Below are 20,093 nucleotides of genomic sequence, written 5' to 3'. Positions count from 1 at the left end.
TTCCTCCAGAGGATTGTTGAGAAAGTAGACGGGGGGTGGGGGAGGAGGGGGGTTTCCAAATGGTCCTTTCGTAGAGACATCGTGAGAGTGTGAGATTGAATTGATTGCAAGGGGGAGCTCGAGCTGCCGAGCATCACGAGAAGGAAATGCCAAACTGCACCTCTTCCTTCGGATACGGGTGCAATTTTATTTTACTGTCTGCCTGCCTGGCAGTCAAACAAAATTGAAAATCATTCCAAACAGGAAACGTACTGTTTTTAAGGATAATGATTCACGAATAATTCATGTAACGTGTTAAGGCCCAAGTCACATTTGCTCTACGGCTAGGATACGGCGGCCATACGCCCTCTGAATTGACAAACGTGTGGCGGCCGCAGAGTTTCTGCGGTGGCCTCAGGGTAGCCCTACGACGTCTGGCTATATTTTACAGGCCGTAGGGGTCGCCGTGGAATTATAGCGCGGAGTTATAACTTTCTTCATTTCTATGTTCGCCGTAGCAATTCGACAAGCCGAAACAAAAGAACTGGTTTATAAAAAAAAAAAAAACCCACTCGTTACCGTCCGTCTGGTCGCACGTTTGCCTTAGGGCCCCCCTGCGGTCGCCTTGCGGGCACCTTGCGTCTGCCTTGAAAATTCTATGGCCGCCACAGGAACGCCCTAAGGTCACCGTGCGACATCAAATCAAAGACCGTATGGCACCCCCACGTTTTCGGTCTCCACAATTTATAAATAGGCCGTGCGGCTCCCCGAAAAATAAAAACAGATGTGACTGCGACATTGTGTGACCGTGGAAATACTGCGGCCGCCCTATAATTGCTCATGGCCGTAGATTTTGTAGACCCCACGGCCGCCGTGGCAAATGTGACTTAGGCCTTAATAAGGTTGTGTAAAAGACACTGAATCGGTGGCGGTAAACTTCTGAATTAATTGTTTTTGGAAAACAGTATTTTTATTTTATTTTAATTAAATTATATACTTGAACACTGCAGAACACACATCGCCACCTTAAAGTTTCAAAAATCCTCCAGTTTTGCAGTACTTGGACATGTCAAATAATGCATGAACGGCGGTAAACTTCTGGAATTTTTTTTTTAAGTTCAATTAAATTATATACTTGAACCCTGCATGGGGATGGGGTAAGGTGTTCTCTGAACTCACCAGTTTGTAAAGTTTCAGAGTGAAATATTTGATTCAATTCCATTGACATCAGAAAATGTACCCACTGCTGGGAAAAATGCATGACATTTTCACTGGCATAGGACTTTGCCTTCATGGGAGGGATTTTGATCTTCCCCCACTGATTGTCTGTCTATAATTGTTATAATTTTCATGCAATCGCCCCAGATGTAAAGCATATCATCTTTTGTCGCAAGATACGATTAAAGGTCCAAGAGGGTTTTGGAACGGCAAAGGATACTTCGAGAAACATTATATATGCCTTGACACGTGTGCAGCCTCCTCTACAACAGTGAGACCAAATTATGTTTGGCAGATAGTGGCTGAACATTTACGATCAATAAGCCTGAATACAACTGGACTAACAGTGGCACATTTTTTTTTTCTCTTGCCACACACACTAATGATGATTTGCAGGTGTGTGCTATTAAAGCATGTTCCAGTGATTTGGAGGTGAAAGTTATCATTCAGCTGGTTACTATATACGCTCCAGGAATTAACATTACATTCTGGGTTTTTCCTTATCCTTACACATCACCTCATTAATTATTCACACACCTTTGAACTATTACTGTATACACTTACTAATTACTGTACCTACATGCAGCATTGCCTACTCGTTTTTCCCCTTGCTTTGACAAAGGGTTATACCTGAAACTTCAGGCTTCTTTGTTCGTCTTTTACGGTGAATTTTTAAACCTTTTAAATATTCCTCTCTTTTCACCGACGCAGACTGTGTGTGTGTGTGTGTGTGTGTGTGTGTGTGTGTGTGTGTGTGTGTGTGTGTGTGTGTGTGTGTGTGTGTGTGTGTGTGTGTGTGTGTGTGTGTGTGTGTGTGTGTGTGTGTGTGTGTATAAAATACATGTGGAGTGTGATGAGCACTCTCCCGATCCCCATTGGACACAGTCCTACACAAAAGTATCACCTCCAACACAGAGGCCTCAGCCCAGTGGCTGTCCAATGGACAAAGATTAATTGGTCAACATCAGCTAAACATAAATCAGAGCCACCGATCCGGATTTCGGGCTTATTTGCCCTCATCAGGATGGCATACCGATAAATATCCAACCAATGATGACCGCATTCATCGTTTATACATCAGGTGGCAGATATACGGTTGCTCGATGCGGATTATGTGGTTTTACTGCGTGAGATATAATCCGTGGTGATGCTCGCTATAATAGTCAGGAGGTGTGTGTGTGTGTGTGTGTGTGTGTGTGTGTGTGTGTGTGTGTGTGTGTGTGTGTGTGTGTGTGTGTGTGTGTGTGTGTGTGTGTGTGTGTGTGTGTGTGTGTGTGTGTGTGTGTGTGTGTGTATGTGTGTATGTATGTATGTATGTATGTATGTATGTATGTATATATATGTATATATATATATATATATATATATATTGTTACGGATTTTAGAATCCGGTCTGATGAATGCGTCCACACATCCAGGTCCTCAGACAGTTATTTCCTTAAATGCATGTTCAGATTAGCCCAATCCCCATGTCTAATTGGATCTTAAATGTGATGCGTTGAGAATGATAAAGGACAGATCCCCTCTCTTATGGGAAGCTTTTTTTTTTTCTTTACGACAGACATGCTCTCACACATTTCTTTCACGAGGTCTGAAGCCCGCCCTCACTTTTCCTCAGCAACATTCTATCACGAGCTCTGAAGCCCGTCATCATTTTTCCTCAGCAACATTCTTTCACGAGCTCTGAAGCCCGTCCTCATTTTTCCTCAGTAACATTCTTTCACGAGCTCTGAAGCCCACCCTCATTTTTGCTCAGCAACATTCTTTCGCGAGCCCTGACGCCCGCCTTTTTTTGAGAGCGCACGAGTCGTCATGGTAACCGTGCCCCAGTGGGGCGGGTGAGCTTGGGGCGGACGGCACCCTGCGGAGACGACCCGGGGATATAAAAATGAGCGAGAGAAAGCGTGAGGACGTTCTGTGAGCAGAGACGTTCTGAAATATAAAAAAGTGAAAGAGGGACGTTCTGTGAGGAGAGACATTCTGAGATATAAAAAAGTGAGGAAAAAGCGAGAGGGACGTTCTGAGAGGAGAGAAACGTTCTGAAGAGAAAAAGTCTGAGGAGAAAAAGTCCAGAAGAAAAAGCAAAGGGTTAGAGAAGCGACCAAGAAGCGGGTGTCTCACCAGCGCCGAAGCGACAATTCGCCCTTCCAGTGCTTCGGCAAGCGAGCGTGTGGTGCGCATGTGGGTGTGAGCAGTGCCGCCAACAAGTGAGGCACGGGTCGATCATCAACAACACCAGGATCTAAACCCACGACAGACGATCTCGGTGTCCTCCAGACTTCGACTGGCGTTCAAGGCTGCCCTGCGAGAGGGTGCCTGGCGGGGATGGGTGCTGGCGACGGACGTGACACGCACGCACGCATTTTCAGGACGTTTTCGCTTCACGGACAACTTTCTGGTGAGCGAGACGATTCTCCCCTCCCCTCCCCCTGAATGATCTGCTGGGTACCCTTGTCTGTGTTTAGCTCTAAGTAAGTCAACCCCCAATAAGCATCTGCTCTTTGTCTCTTTCCTGGCATTTTGATTGATTTTGCTTTGAAATTCTTTATTTACCTCAGCAAATAAAAAGTTCTTTTTATTTATTTATTTTATTATTAATGAATTATTTGTCGATTTCCAACCTGTCCATGTTTGTCCTTTCCTTCTATTGGTCTCGCATTGTTCGAACCGAGATAGACTGGGAGGTAATTACCACAGATTTGACCAAAAAAATCGTCGGGACGCACCAGCGGTTAATACGTTCGGCTGCCCGAATTAAAATCTAATCGAGATAACATTGGTGCTTTGCCGAGGACGCGCTCCCCACTTAGGTAACCACGTGACCTCTAATTAGACGGCGGACACTGGAACTCGTAGCTGACTGGGTGGCGTTGGTGGTTTTAAAACAACCCACCGTACCACAACGTTAATTGTGAGCGGGGGCCCCAGATCCGGCTCTACCGAGGACAACCGTGGGTTAATCCCCCTGAGTGACAAGCTGGTGTCTCGGTATCCGTGGCCGCAACAATATGTATATGTGTATGTATGTGTATATATATATATATATATATATATATATATATATATATATATATATATATATATATATATATATATATATATATATATCTGTGTCTCTGTGTCTCTATGTATATATCTTGTTGCAGTTCTATGAAACCGCATGCCTCTAAGGCAATGGCACCCAATATACAGTGATGCCCAGGCAGTTATTTTGTTCGTCTTTGTAGCAGTTAGACCACCTTCTTCACTGCTCATCTCGGCTCTGCGTTTGCTGCTCCTTGTTGCCTCTTCCCTTCGCTGGCTCTTCACTCGCGGTTGGTGTGCGACTGAGACGTGCTTATTCCGGAGGATCAGTGCGAAGCGCACATTGCCATGAACCCCTGAAAAGTGATTTAGCCGGAGATAACGTGCCAACTCTCGAGGTGGGAATGCTCAAGCAGAGCCTCCTGCAGAGGTACTCGCTACACTAGCAGACCTATGCACAACTCGATTAGGGATCTGTCGCCTCACGCATCTTCTCTCTTCTCCCTTTCCACTCCTCTATCTCGTCCCCTTTGGACGCACAAAAGAGCATCATTACTGACTCGCAATCACATTTTCCTCTGGCACGACACCACACCTCCCACTCCCACACCTTAGACATAAGTAGTTCTCCCCCCTAAGCGTACTGGGTTGCGTTGGTCGGCCAACTGCGCCAAGTATTGCGAGGCCGTTTATCATCATCTGCTCTCTTTCTTTCTGACCGATATCTAATCTTCCTCTGGTTTGTATGTGTTTGTGATGTCTCCTGTCATTACTGAATTTAAGATTGTAGAAGTTATAACAGGATAAATTTGCTCTGTGTGTGCTTTTGTAACATTGCTTGCCTTTTGTCGCACCCCACAAATTCCTTGCTGTCCTCTGTTGTACATACCAATAAACCCAATGCACTGTGCCACGTACCTTTCCGAACTTGATTGTAAAAAAAATGCTTTGTCTAGAAATGTTTCCAGCTCGTTTTCGTCTTTTCCTTCATTGGTCCAGCATGGTCCATATCATAGCTGAGCCTTGACGTTATCCCCAAATGATCTGTTTCCCAGCTGGTACGTCCTTAGCAGTTATGCTCGGCTGCATCTGATCCAGTAAAGTGATCCGGTTTGAACGAGGCGTAACGAAGGCGTGTCCCCCTGTAATTAGATCATACTACCATTAGGTAAACGCTATTTATTAGACGGAGGATCCGAAGTCGCAGGGTCGAGTTATTGGCATTCACGGTCGATTAGCGACCCACCGCGTCACAAAGTCATTCGTGTGCGACGGCCTGCAATTCTGGAGAGTCTGGTGGGAACCCGAGGTAACTTTCCCCATTGTGGTATTTTAACTCCCGACCCCTCGGGTCCACAACAATATAATATATCTCTATATATATATATATATATATATATTAGTTACATGATCACACCAGCACTTATTGCAGGGGTTCTCACCAACAGGGGATACCTGCCACACACATCCACTCTGTTTCGATACTCATCATCAGTTTGTAAGACTTTTTGGCAGGATCCTCGGCCCACACCTTGGATAAAGGAATCGATCCACAGATTGTTTCCTGCTCCCTGGCAATCATCAATGAAGGATGGATTCCTTGCACCCACACCCCCAATAAAGTGAACTGATGGTACTGTAAGGGAGCATGTACCTAATATATCTATCGTACTTATTAAACTGAGAATGTACTCATCTCCTCTTCGCTGCCATGGATACCCAAACTTTCATCCCATCACAGCTATTTATTGTTGTGAAAATTTTCACCAACACCTGTTACCTGTCATTCTTACACAATGCCTGTATCAACTTGTACTGTATCATCTGTGTTTTTGGATGCAATCTGTAAACATGCTGATAGCACAAGCTACTGTCATTGATCTTCTAATACAGAATGTACTCGTGATCCAAAACAGTTGTGTAGAATGCACATCTTTTCATATTGGCAGCACCTCTCGGGAAGAGAAGCTGGAAGCCTTTCTACGCAGTGCTCAAGGGCATGATCCTCTATCTGTACAAGGTCAGTTCAAGCAGTTCACTGTGGTGGACTTTTGAGGAGCACACAGGCTGCATACAAAGTAGCACACGGGGTTTATCTGCATGCCTGGGTCGAGTTGGAATCATTACAAAGAAAAAATATCTCTGATTATTTGCAAAAACTGAAACAATTTTCTCTTATTTTGGGACCCTTAAGGTTGTTATGGTACAATGCTGAAGAACAGCTTACAATTTGCATGTCCGTGTGCAGAATGAGAGGTCAAACGAGTCTACAGATTTGGGTGAAAATCTGAAAACTGCATTGAGCGTACACCATGCATTGGCAACACCTGACAAGGAGCACAGCAAGCATAGAAATGTGTTTCGCCTTCAAACCGCCGACTGGAAGGTCTTCCTCTTCTACACTAGGTGTGTGGGTGGCTTCTCGCTCATCTTATTTTTCTTTCTTTCCTGTTTTCGTTAGATTTGCCTATGGTTTCCTGCTCGTCCTTTCCCTGTCGGTGCTTCGAAACGTGCAGGCAGAATGTGAACTTGTCAACGAGTGTGCATTTTCTGCTTTCAGTGAAAATGTGGTGAAAACGAAACCACTCGTGTGAAACAAATTTAAGTTGACTAAATTTTATGACCTGTTGGTTACATGCAGGATAGAACACGAGTGAGGATTTTAAAATCTTAAAGCAAGGAAGTGTGTGGTATATATGTGTGCACGTTATATACATTGTATTACATAATGAAAAACTTTGTGGGGGTTTTATACAAGATTGAGGCTCATGAAAGAGCAAGTGGTTATCAAGTTAGCGGAAGAAGAATTTAGCAAATTGGTGAGAAGTTTAGAGCTCGTTCATTTCTTGGCATTTGGAATAGTGGAATGACAGAGGACTCGGGAGGATACATATTGACAAGTGGGAAGGGAAGCCCAAACATATGGGGGACAGTGAGATTCGAAAAGTTTGGAATTGTATGGAGGATTTGACATAAAATGATGTGCTATGACCTTGACTTATTGAAAGGATCAGGAAGACTTCACAGAAGCTGGAAGAATGTTCCACAGCCTGGAGAACATCTTTGTGCATTTGGTCGGCAAATGAGATGATGTGTATATTCACCTGATAAGGGCTTGAGAGGGATAGATTACGGTGCAAGACCATGATGGTCTCTATACTATGGTTTGTCTAGTGCTGGAGAATGACATCTGGTAAAGCAGTAGTTCATAGATTGGAACAGAATAAAGAATATCTTTTTGAAAGTGGGACAAAGCAATGTCAATAGTGGAAGCAGAAGGTTGAACCGATCCTTCAAGGAGAGATCAGAGCTCAGGTCTAACGAATCGGCTCTATAAAACAGTCACTCCTCAGCACGGGAAGTTTCCTGAGTGAGGCTATCAAGAAAGAAATCTTAAACCAGAATGTGTTTTGAGAAACCACAGGAAGGGGAGAAAGTGCAATTAGAAGGAAAGTTGGACATCACCAGGTCTTAAAAACAAGATGAGGAAGCGGAGGGGATGTTGGCTGGCAGAAGAGGAAAAAGGGGGGTGGGTGTTAAAAATATCATGGGTTGAAAAATAACAGCACCAGAGTAAATTCTTAGGAGAGCAATTGATCTTTGAGCTGTAGTGATGAACGAGATGCATAGGTGAAATGTTCAAATTTGGATCCAGGCTTTGAGGCAGAACATGAACAACGTTAGACTTTTTCAAAGTACCCCACATTTTGCTCTCTTTTGATTACTTTGTGATTGTTGTCATCTTCTCTAGGACTGCAGAGGAGATGGACTCATGGGTCAAGCGTGTTAACCTTGTGGCTGCCACTTTCTCTGCACCTCCGCTTCCAGCAGCAGTGGGCTCTCAACGCAGGTTCAGCCGACCACTACTTCCAACAAGCATGGCAAAGCTGTCTCAGGTGTGCCAATTTTTTTTCTTTTTCACACCTTTTTTGTTGCTGTTTGAACAATTGTGAAGGTGTTTGAAAAGATCATCTTTTTTTCTCTTTTTTTTTTTTTTTCTGTGTGGACATTGAGGTTCATGAAAGACCTTATTGACATGTTGAGAACATTAGCAAAATGATGTTTTGCTAATGAACAGATGGACATCAGGAGTACACAACGATCATTGTTACCTTTTTAAAATATCTCTATTTTTTAGATGCAACTGGCATGGAAAATGACCTTGTGTAATTCACTTATTTGATTGCCAAGATATTGATAAATGTTTCACCCACTTCAATTTTTTTTTTTTTTTCCAAAACACTTCGAACAAAACGTGATGAAAAGCGCTTTGGGAGATGACACCACCCAATCTTTCTCTCCACTATGATTTCTGTGATATAAATGGAATATCTCCAAGATAAGTTTTAATTTGAAACTACGGTACATGCCTCGCTTATGTAATCTGTTGATATCTTCTTGGGCTGTCTGCTACAATTTTTCACCTGGAAAAACATTTTAAAATATTATTTCTCAAATACATAAAAACATGATATAAAAGTGTCATTTTTTTTCATGTTGGGGAGAGACCAGAGCCTCAAATGAACATGCTTGTGTATACTGCTGGGACCAGATAAATGAATAGGCTCACTGTTATCATTTACCTATTTTGGTGAAAAGGTAACATAGTGATGATGGTTCCATCGTTGGATACAAGTAAGGGGATGAAAGAACACCAAAAGAGGAGAGGAAAGGAGAGGAAACTTGGTAATCTGCAAGTAAAAAAGTGGAGTGAAGTCGGGTTAATGGGAACAGAAAATATTTGAGTAGGGATGGGTTGTGACGTGAGATAGCGGTGCACCATTTGCTTTAAGCCCTTGAGGGGAAAGTGCAATCGAGCCAGCTCCCACTTACATATCTGAGATTAAAAAAAAGGAGTGGTGATTGGTGGAAAGCGTGGGTTTTGTAATGTGAATCGGGAGGGGTTATTGGAGAATTCATGCATCTTTAAGGGGCTGGGGAGGGTTGGAATGCTGATGGAACAGAGGGTGCTCGACCAGAGAATAGGCAGTTAATAATTAAAAAAAAAAAAACAGTCACCAATCTACCTGCTATATGGGAGAGCAGCAGGCCTTGTGCTTTGACCTCATTGTGAGAAATGTAAATAATGTTGAGAGCTTTAGATTCGACAGAATTCGAGAGCTATGTGATGCTGGCACCCCAGCCCAAAAGAAAGCAATACCCCATTGAGCTACGGAAAAAGGCCTTGTGGCTGTGAGTAGTTTTGCTTTTTCGGGGAATGGCTTGGAATGACCAAGAGTTACCTGAAACCACTGTTACCCCGGCTCCACCATTCATTGTTCTAAATTTCATAATCATCAGAGGGCACTGATTAATCGGTACTAGCAAAGCTCAAATTCTCAATCATCAATTCCATGCTCTCTGCAGTATTATAAGGCTTCTAAGTTAGATGTGCAGTTGTGTTCGCAGGCTTTTATCCATCTTGAACAATTGTCTCAGTGATCCTTAGGCTTGAGAAGTGGAATTAAATGAATATATATATATATATACATATATATATATATATATATATATATATATACATACATATATATATATATATATATATATATATATATATATATATATATATATATATATATATATATATATATATATATATATATATATATATATATATATATATATATATATATATATATATATATATATAGTGCTGTGGCCATTCTCAGTATGGACCCTATAAATCCCAGGGTATTTTTTTTTTTAAAGTACCCAGGGTATAAACAAAGCACAAGCATATTTTCGGGGGTTTATTGGAATGTGTGGAATAGGAAATTGATGGTTGTGAAAAAAAATATATTGGGGATAACATTTATTTTTGACATGATTTGTGTTTTTGGAGGTCTGCAATTTTGGGCGCGTTTGAAAAATTACAAAAACAGCTGTTAAATGTTCAATTTTCAACCAATTCGCATAAATGAGGTGTCATATTCATAATTAAGAGTGTGTTATCACAGATTGGTTGTCGTAGCTAACTATAACATTACAAATCCACAAACCTGAAAATATCAGAAAAATATGATCAAGTTTCAGTAATTCTGTGTGTATGTTGTGTATGTTTGTTTTGATTTGATTTGTTCATCAGTCCTTCCTCTTCACCTTTGTAGAGACGGAGAATGTTTCATCATCTGTGACAGCTCCAGATAAGAATGAATATGATGGAGGATGGTGAACCCCCAGATAAGAAACCTCGTCTGAACACTAAAGAATGTATTTTGTGCTTCAAATCCCGAACCAAAGGTGGCATTATTGTCAAGAACCCAACACGGGATGGTCTTAAGACTATATTAACTGTTTGCAAAAAACAAAAAGACAATGTTTACAAGTTATTGTCACCCATAGAAGACAAAATTTTGTCCAATGACATCCATGTCGTTGTCATGACAATGACATCAATAGATGTCTGGGTCGGGCCTGGGGAGTCATGGATTCACTGGATCATGGGGTGTGGCGCTGCCGGTACCTGTGCGGGAGGACGAAAGTCCGAGTCTTCAGGTCCTTGGTACTTCCAGTCTTGCTCTATGGGTGCGAGACTTGGACTCTGACCAAGGATCTGAGATGGAGACTTAATTCCTTTGGTACCAGAGCTCTTCGGAGAATCCTTGGCTATCACTGGTCGGATTTTGTGTCCAACGAGCGGTTGCTGAGAGAGACTCGGATGAGATTTGTTACCTGCATAGTCCGTGAGCGTCAGTTGCGGCTGTATGGACATGTGGCTCGTTTTCCTGACGCTGATCCTGCTCACCAGATTCTCTCAGCGAGGGAGTCTCATGAGTGGAGGAGGCCAGTGGGCCGACCACATGCGTCATGGTTGCAGAAGGTTGACCATCATCTCAAGGAGATGGGGATGGGCCTGGCATCTGCCTGGGGGATGGCCAGACGGAGGCCCCTGGAGTACCGGCGGAAAGTGGACGCAGCGACGCGCTGTTCTGGCACATGCTCCCATACCTGACCTGACATCCATGTGTGCTTTCACAAACTGTTGGGAGATTATACAAGCTTCTCCAACAACTGTACGTTTGACCATGCAGCAGATGAAGGTGCATCTACAGGGATTCCCACAGTGCGGTGAAGCAGTAGGGCAGATCCATCCGATTTCAATATCTGTACTCGCTGTTTTGTGTGTGGCAAAGGGGACAAGAAAAAGGAGAGACTGACTTCGATTTCAACTGGTGAGCAAATCGACCAGAGAGAAGGTCTTGGAGGCATCTGACAAACGACATGACTAGGTGGTTCATACCCGAATGCTCACACACTCGGATCTCTTTGCCTTTGATGTGAAATATCACCGGAGTTGCTATGGACATTACATCAGTGATTGCAACATCAAAGCAGCATGTTCCACAGCTGTCAGTGTAGACGAGGAAGAGACAAACACTTGTTATGAGGAAGCATTCCACGTTCTTTCGGTTGAACTGGAGAAATCAGTCATATCGAAGGAGATGGTGGTGACAAATCTCTCTTGCCTGAAATCACAGGATGTCAAAGCCCTAGAAGACATAGGAGTGACTGTTGCACAAAATTACTCCTCCTGGAAGTTAATGACAAAACTCAACAACTATTATGGGGACAGAATAGTCCTTGTTCAGGCGACATCACAATTGGTGATGCATTCAGACAGGCATCCAATATGGAAACTGATGAAGACATTGAGTTTTCAGATTTGGGGTCAGCAAGGGATTAGCTGAATGAATATAAGATCTTGCACATAGCAGCAGCGATCTTGAGAAGCCATATGAACAATATAACTGAAAGTGACAGTTACATTTCTAGTCTTGATATGGAGCTTGGTGAGTGTGGCAAATATGTGCCAGGTTCTCTGTATGATTTCCTGCCATGGTGTGTGAGCAAAAATGCATTTGAATCCATATCCAGCCAGTCCGGCAGTGACTCACAACCTCGAGACCTGAAAATCATCGCTCAACGTCGACAGGTACGGACGGATACCATAAGCCTTGGTCTGTGAACTTATGCACATCTCACCTTTGGAAGCAATAAATTGGTTGATCTCCGTGTCCTATGACTAAGTATGGAGGTTTCTAACATCAGTTGCGCGTGACCAGAGAAAAGCAGATGTGTTTGTTCCATGAGGTATTGAAAGGGGAGATGACCGTGCTATGGTGGATACTGCCATTGACAATTTTGACCAAAATGAACAAACCCTTGATGGCCAATCAACAACCAATCCCATGGACACAGTATTATACAATCGCTGTCCGATAGATGCTTCAAGGTGTCGTGCAACACGAGCTAAGGAAAAGTCACTCATTGCTGCGGATGCACTGGTGATTGATGATAACATACACAGGTAATAATATGTAATATATGCCAAAGCAGTCACATAGCAGTAAGGTATTGGAGTGGTTAAATAGATTTCATAGTAAATAGTTGCATGTGCTTGGTGCATAGCAAGAGTATATTGACGGAATCGCTATCTTAGCATTCCATGTAGTAATTAATGCGATGCTAGTCTCGTATAACATGACCCTTAGCACATATAGAATATGGTGGTGGAGTGTATGCCTCCACATTTGTATGTGAGACATGTACGAAGACCTGAGCCACCAGAAGTATCATCTGCAACAGTCACAGATGTGCACCGGGATGCTTATAGTTACCAAGAGGCAAATCAGAAGGACCTCCGATGACAACTAGCTCGTCTGCAAAAGGAACATGATGCTGAACAGTCTATACCAGCATGGACCGGATTTAATGCCATCCTGTCCGAGAAGAACATGCCAGCAGCTGCCATCTGGTACGTGCCGTTCCTACGAGTTCCTCCTACAGATCTCTCAACTATTTCCACCATCCTATGTAAGTTGGTTGACGTTTGTTAGCATATTAGATAAGAGCACATCCTGGTAACTGCTGATATGGCCATATATAGCTCAGCACAACAAATCCTATGGGACAAACCAGAATATTTAGTTGGGAAAGTGACAATGTGAGTTTGTGGGATGCATGCTACGATGGCTTTGCTTGCTAGTTTAGGCACGTTATTTGGTGATGGTGGGCTTTTGGCTTTACTAACCGAGTCATCTCTGTATGCTGAGGCAACAACAGCACAAACTATCACGAGGTGTTCGAAGCTCTATTCAGAACATTCTTTAAATCGATGGTAGCATGGCTTGAAAGATCTTATCGCTCTCTCAGCAATGATGACATACAACAGAAGATCCTTGATCTACAACATGCATGTGGTGCCAATGACGGTGCAGCTATGATCGATGTTGCCAGAGAATTGTTGGATCGGCACGTGCCAGAGGTAGCGGTCCCAAGTGATCGCGGAATTCTTAGCAGTTGGTCGAGAACAATCAGCAACATTTGCATTTTTGGTAGATTTCATGGAGGGCACTCAAGTCTCGTTGCATCCACTTAGAGCAGAGAAGGAAGGTTCCATGGAGCTTCATGTGACTGCCATGTGTGAAGCGATTGTTTGGTTTCGGGCTGCAGGCAGGCACACACATGCCAAGTGTGTCGGATATGAAGCGTCTCGAAGAGAACCACCCCGAGGTCCATCAGCACACGTGTGAAGATGGCTTCGTTGTTTGAAGATCCAATCGATACCGATTCAATTCTGTCAGTAGTGACCAAGCGCTAGAGCAGACTATTAACAAGGAAGCCAAAAGTAAAGGTGGTATCATTGGCCTCACACTGCGGAAGGGAGCAATGATCCGATGGTTGATGACCAAACACATTACGTCAGAGTTTGCTGATGCCTTTCAAGTGCGTCTCAGAAATGCCACTGTTTTGCATCAGGATTTCCTTGCACAGAATCTTGTTCCTGTCAGGGTATCGAGTGTGACAATAATCGGGAGACGCCTGTTACTGTCAATGACAGTGACAGCGATGATTAAGATTGATGTTTCCTTTCAACACGAACAAATCAACTTCATTGTCATTTATTATTTTGTGCGGATTTTATTTTTATTTTGTATTACATTGTCATTTACATTATTTATTATTATTATTTATTTTTTTATTATTTTGTGCGGAATGTTTACCCTTTTGGTGTATATTCAGTTATTGAAAACTATCATTGTATAATAGTCGGTGATACTTTGCTGTTTTGGTCAAATTGGCCAGGCTGAATCTGGAATGGGGGGGTTCAGTTAACGTGATCCTGGGGTAAGCTCCCCAAACCTCATTTGAGTGCCTTTTTGGATGCATTCATCATCAAAAATGAGTAGGAAAGTTTTGTGAGCTAGTTTAATTCAAATGAATCATTGTTCATGGAAATTGAATATTTAACAGCTGTTTTTGTGATTTTTGCGACGTGCCCAAAATTGCGAACCGCCACAAACACAAATCATGCCAAAAATAAATGTTATCCCCAATATATATTTTTTTCACACCCATCCATTTCCGACTCCACACATTCCAATAAACCCCAAAAAATGCCTGTGCTTTGTTCTACCAGGGGGAGGGGTTATCTTTTATTTATTTATTTTTTTAATCAGCCATGCCACAGCACTCGTACCCTCTCGACAGTCTGGAGTCTATACTCTGGGTACCTACTCTCTATGTTGCATTTCCCATATTTTTTTCCTGCCTTGTATGTCTTTGCAACAAAGGCTTGTAGTAGTCCAAGATTGCAGCATAAATATAGAGTATGCAGCATAAAGCTGTCTGATTGGCAAGGAAATCACGTGAGTGAATTGGTGTATTGTTTGAACACTTCACTTTTCAGGGGATTTTTAGTTGACAAGTTATCAATGATGCCCATGTAATGATGTTTCAAAAATATATTCTGTCTGGTAAATACGAATCTACAAAACTGTATACCTCTTATCATCATCCCTCATCTGTCTTGCCTTGCAGAAGGTTTTTTTTTTAACCCACCCTTGTTATATTGTGCTTATTTTCAGGAGGAACAGTTAAAGGCACATGAGATTAAGATGCGAATGATCATCACAGAGCTAGTGGAACACCAGTCATACCCACCAGATCGTCGTGTACGTGGACGGGAGCTTCAGGACTACAAGCTCAAGCTGCAGTATTTGGAGTTTGAGGTACATCATTTTCCAACTCAATTGGTTCTCACTCTGTGAAGCTCAACCTTCCTTTGGTATACCTTTTTTTTTATATACAATCACCATCTGACATAACCTTTATACTGTTGCGGAAATGGCTTATGGGGGTTAAGATTGCATAGCTTAGAAATAGTTATTCCCACAGTGTATGTATTGCCATAAGAGTGAAGTAATATGTTTTCACCTCTGACTGTTTGTCTGTGAGCAGGATATCTCAAAACGTTGTGGACAGAGTCAGACAAAATGTGGTGGACACGTTGGGTGTGATGAGGACAAATTCATTATATTTGGGCAAAGATCCAGATCCAAGTCTGGTAATCTTAAAAGTGATTCTTCACCATTGAGAGATTGGGCCAAAAATGATATATAGCATGATGTATCAAAAAATTATGGACAGATTCGGACGAAACTTGCTGGAGACAGGTTGGGTGTGTGACAAGGAAGAATTGATTGGATTTTGGTGAAGATCCGGATCTGGATTTGGATACGAGAATGTTTTTTTTTTTTTAAAGTGATTCTTCACCATTGAAAGATGGGGTGAAAAACGATATATACTGTAGCATGATATTTCAAAAACGTTTTGAGGGATTATGACAAAACTTGGTGGATGAGTTGGGTAGGTGACGACAACAAGCTGATTAGATTTTGATCAAGGTCCATACGTAGATCCGGCCGTTTAGGGGGATACAAAACGTTAACTGTTCAGCCTAGCAGAGGTATGTGCTCAACCGAGTGCGCTTCTTGTTTAAAATGTGATGTCGGATTATGCGTCTCTATTTGTGTAGCAAGCTCTCGTCTTTACTCACTAATGATTGTGTCTAAAACAGCCTTTCCCTTAAAGCCCTTCTTAACACAATGATTGCTAACTACAAGTGTGCTCGTAGTGCTGGGTGTACCGTATTCTGCCACTACGAGTATTCTCATGGAGAAGATTACGCTTGTAATGTAAGCAGAATGTGCTGGCATACCAGACAATGCAACACAATCTGCTGGCAGTTCGGTGAACATAAGTCTGTGCAATAATTTTGATCAAATTTGCTGTACCATTACATGCCATGTTGAAAATCACGAACATGCGCAAAATGATATTGGCACAAAGCTCACTTCAGCTCGACGAAGACGAAAAAAGATGGTTACAACACGAAAATAAATCATTCTAACTGAAATAAGCTTGCTCTACACGATCCAGGGCATTTGACTGCCAACAACGGTTGGCAGTAGGCATGTTAATGTTCTATCCTTTGTAATCTGTCTTGCATTTGCTATTGAAGGAGAATTTAGCCTTGCAACATCGAAAAAGCCAAGTTATGGGCCGAGGGCACAAGCCCAACTTTCGAGAAAGAGTCGAGAGGCTTAGGGGAAGGGGTTTCTTTTGATTTACGTCCATACCACCAATAAGCGCATGGCAGTCAGGGCTGGGCGACGTCATGAGTGCCGATAAAAGCCCGCAGGCACATCTGTCGGGCTTCCCAGAGTCAAGTCCTAGTCAACTCGGAGTCGAGCGAGTGCCCGAGCGGTGTGCCCAGTTTTAATTCCAGTTCCTGGGCCATGTTGCCGTTTCAGTGTGCAAAGCCCGAGATCGATCGTGCATTTCCGCCTCTCGCCTGCAAGATAACAGTGTGTGCTGGGCTCCACGGCAGGGCTGTAGAACCGTTGGCTCTGCATGGTATTTTACGGTGCCCAAGCGGGCTGTAAAGGGTATTTTCAGTCCTGTCACTTCTTCTGGTCTTTCTCATTTGGTGTGCCTGTGGGCCCATTAAGGCTTGTATTGATGAGCACTTCTGCTCATAAGAAACCCGGGGCATGTCTTTCACCATTATAAGTAGAATTATTATGCCTCCGCTGATGAAGGTGCCGGAGAAATTATGTTTTTTTGGTTGTCCGTCTGGCTGTCTGTCAGTGTGTCCATGATAGGTTTTCGTTGCCGTGAAAACTTAACAACTGAAGGGATTAAAGTGAAACGAGGTTCAAGTATGTATAATAATGTGAAGATAAACGGATTAGATTATCGTGACAAGAGGTGAAATGTCAGAAGTTCTGTTTCGTAAAAATTCTCTTACCACACTAACTTGTGACCCAGTGATGGGATTTTGACCAAAGTTGGTTTCGTATATATTGCAGGATGATGCACTGATGAACTGATTAGATTTTGACCTGGCAGAGGTATCCCGCTCTCTCGAGTGCCATTCTAACATATAATGTTTCAATGTTCCCTGTTCTCCCTTCCCCTGTTATTAAATACACACTGTTGAATTCACTGAATCGCCATTGATTTTTCGAGTCTGCACGATCACAAAACCGTTTGGTTTTATAAGTCCGCTAAAGGACATTTGGCAGGACGTTTAGCATTCAAATTTAGACCACTCCCCTACCGGGCACAACAAATAGCTGTAGTCACCATTGTGAGTGGCTCGGTGTGGAGGAAGAATCCAACGTGTCACTTGATCGACCTTGGAAAAACCAGACTGAGCTAGGTAAAGGAGCGATTAGGCCCTCAATCTGACTCTGTGCGTCTGGGCCGATTGGCCGACGTGACCACCGTAACTGTACATTAATTCACCATCTTCTTTTTGTTGTTGATATTGACTCTCCAAAGGTTTCACATGTCGATTGATTCTTCCATTTTGGATTCCCACCCTTTTCTCTCAACTATCCACGGCTTCACAGAAGTGTCGTTATGAGATGTACATCTCAGCACTGCAAGCACGCCTCCTCACTGGTACTGATGACCTCAAAGCATTTGAAATGGCTTGGTGCAGTGAGCCAGAAGGACCAGGATATACGGGGATGTCAAGGGCTCATTCAAACCCCATGCTCAACAATGAGGCTTCGCCACCGGACTCTAGCATGATGCGAAGGATTTTATCAGAGCGACGGGCGCATGATGCACAGTGATTGTACCACCTCGAGGTTCATGCTCTTTGGAAATGTGGAATTAAAAGGGTTTTTGTCAAGGTGGAATAAAGGACCTCCTGGTGCTCACTTCCTTGTCCTTGCATGTGCCATAACTGGGCAGTCAAAGGTTTCTTTGGTTTGTGTCTAACATGATGGTTGGCTGATGGTGACATTGACAAGATGGATGTCCCTAAATTCATGGCCTATTCCTTACTAACATAACATTCCTGTGGAAATGCTGAAATGCACTAACTTGTTTGTTTTATTTTATTTTTAAGAAAACTTGTTTAACAACTCGCGCCACTTGTCATTTTTGTTAAATCAGACTTTTTATTCCACATCTTGGCAGTTTCCTTTGACCATTGCACACTTCCCTAACTGGGTGGTGGTCCGTGGTACTGGCCTATAGAGATATCTTTCTTCAGCCTTTGAGCTTACTTGGCTCTCAGCCTCATGACCTCTTCGTTGGAAAAGTTTCACTTTTTCCTTAGTTTTGTTTGCCATTTTGCTATAAGTCGTATCCATGGTCTTGCCATATTCCTGCTTGGAGCCCTACGGCCTAAATCGATGGTACAAAGCCTCCAAGGCTAGGCCAGTGTTAGGGGGTCCTGGTGGTAAAGTGACCAAATTCTGTGCATTACTATAGTAACTTTAATCTGTATAATTTTGATGTTTTTTTGTTGTTATTGTTTCAAACTTTGTGTTTGGATCATCGTGTTTTTTTTATTTTTTTTTTTGAGGAACAAAGGAATGTGAAGATCAGTTTGGATGCTGTATTAAAGAGAAAGCTACTTAAGTATTTTTCGGGTTGGCAACAGTGCCCTGTACTGATGTTCACGTTATCAATTATTTATTGACCACTGCGTCGTCTTAAATGTAACCCTGTACAGGTGACAATCAAATGATGTGCGATTGTGCTTGGTCGATCTAACGAGGGTCACTATATATGTAATCAAACTGTTGCACTTGATGTCAGAAGCCAAAAGTGTTGGCGAAAAGTAAGACTGTTGACATGCAAAATACCTCAGCATGAAGTCGTGAGGAGCGCTTGGAGCTGCATCGTTCGCTCCTCATTCCAGCAATAACACGCTTATCTACATGTGTCTTGGATGTAATTCATGGCCACGTCACACGATGAAAACATAGTTCCGAGTTTTGTTAAAGCTGTTGAATTATCTCCGTGACAGCAAGTTGGTTGCAAAACCATTCCTAGCTGTTACAGCTTGCTCCATCATGTGCTTCTGATATTTTTCTGCTGCTACTGGTGTTGATGGTTAGATTTAGTTAGTGGTTGATTATTTAGTTCTTGTCTCTGCTCAACAATCACCTTCTTACTTTTTTATTTTTAATGTCAGTTTGAGCAATGATACATGCTACGCCTAATACGTCTGTCTCGATGATTGTCAGTGTTGGTCTGTGAATACAAATTCGAGATGCACCTTCTGAGAAATAAATTTTGTTTTACTGGACATGAGCTGGTTTTTATTTTGTGGTTTGTTTGATTACAATTTTAATTTCTACCCTGAGCATAATGCTGGGTTAAGCAATTGCTTCGCACTGTCTGTCTGCAGATGTCAGTTTATGATGGAAAAACTGTTTAATTTCGATTTAATTTTATATTTTGAACAGACGCTGCATCAATGGTGGTAAACTAACTGAAAAAATATTTTTAAATATTTTTCGATATCCTTTAAAAATCTTTATTTTATTTCAATTTAATTATATACTTGAATACTGCAGAACACAAATCGGCTTCTTGGCATTTTAAAAAAAACCTCCAGTTTTGCAGTACTTGAACAAAATATTATACCACCTCAACCAGTTAAATTTGCCGCTTGTGCTTTCAGCGTTGGGAAATGTCGAGATTCAGACAAAATTACGGCTCGTCGGAAAATATCGATTGTTCTCGGAAATGCAAAGCAAGAGTTTAAAAGACCCTTC

At 42.4% G+C, this 20,093-nt stretch overlaps 1 protein-coding gene across 7 annotated transcripts in view; it reads left to right on the top strand.

The window, feature by feature from the left end:
- Positions 1-19,621, top strand: part of LOC147017948 (uncharacterized) — a 189,027-nt gene extending 169,406 nt beyond the window's left edge. For 6 of the 7 annotated variants that reach the window (XM_085897081.1, XM_085897085.1, XM_085897082.1 and 3 more), the window contains 5 exons: positions 6,171-6,241; positions 6,470-6,627; positions 7,973-8,117; positions 15,093-15,236; positions 17,925-19,621. In XM_085897081.1, coding sequence (XP_085753207.1) covers positions 6,171-6,241; positions 6,470-6,627; positions 7,973-8,117; positions 15,093-15,236; positions 17,925-18,152 — 746 coding nt within the window. In that variant the 3' untranslated portion in view covers positions 18,153-19,621. Of the gene's footprint in view, positions 1-6,114; positions 6,242-6,469; positions 6,628-7,972; positions 8,118-15,092; positions 15,237-17,924 lie in introns of those variants that run through there. The other variant, XM_085897086.1, reaches the window with a different exon arrangement.
- The last annotated feature ends 472 nt before the right edge of the window (positions 19,622-20,093 follow it).

The sequence above is a fragment of the Eptatretus burgeri genome, chromosome 10 (genome assembly GCF_056783735.1).
Source record: "Eptatretus burgeri isolate ZD-2024b chromosome 10, Ebu_testis_v1, whole genome shotgun sequence".
In the NCBI taxonomy this organism is placed as follows: domain Eukaryota; kingdom Metazoa; phylum Chordata; class Myxini; order Myxiniformes; family Myxinidae; genus Eptatretus; species Eptatretus burgeri.
Note: the sequence above shows the minus strand (reverse complement) of the source record. Positions and strands in the feature narration are given on the sequence as shown.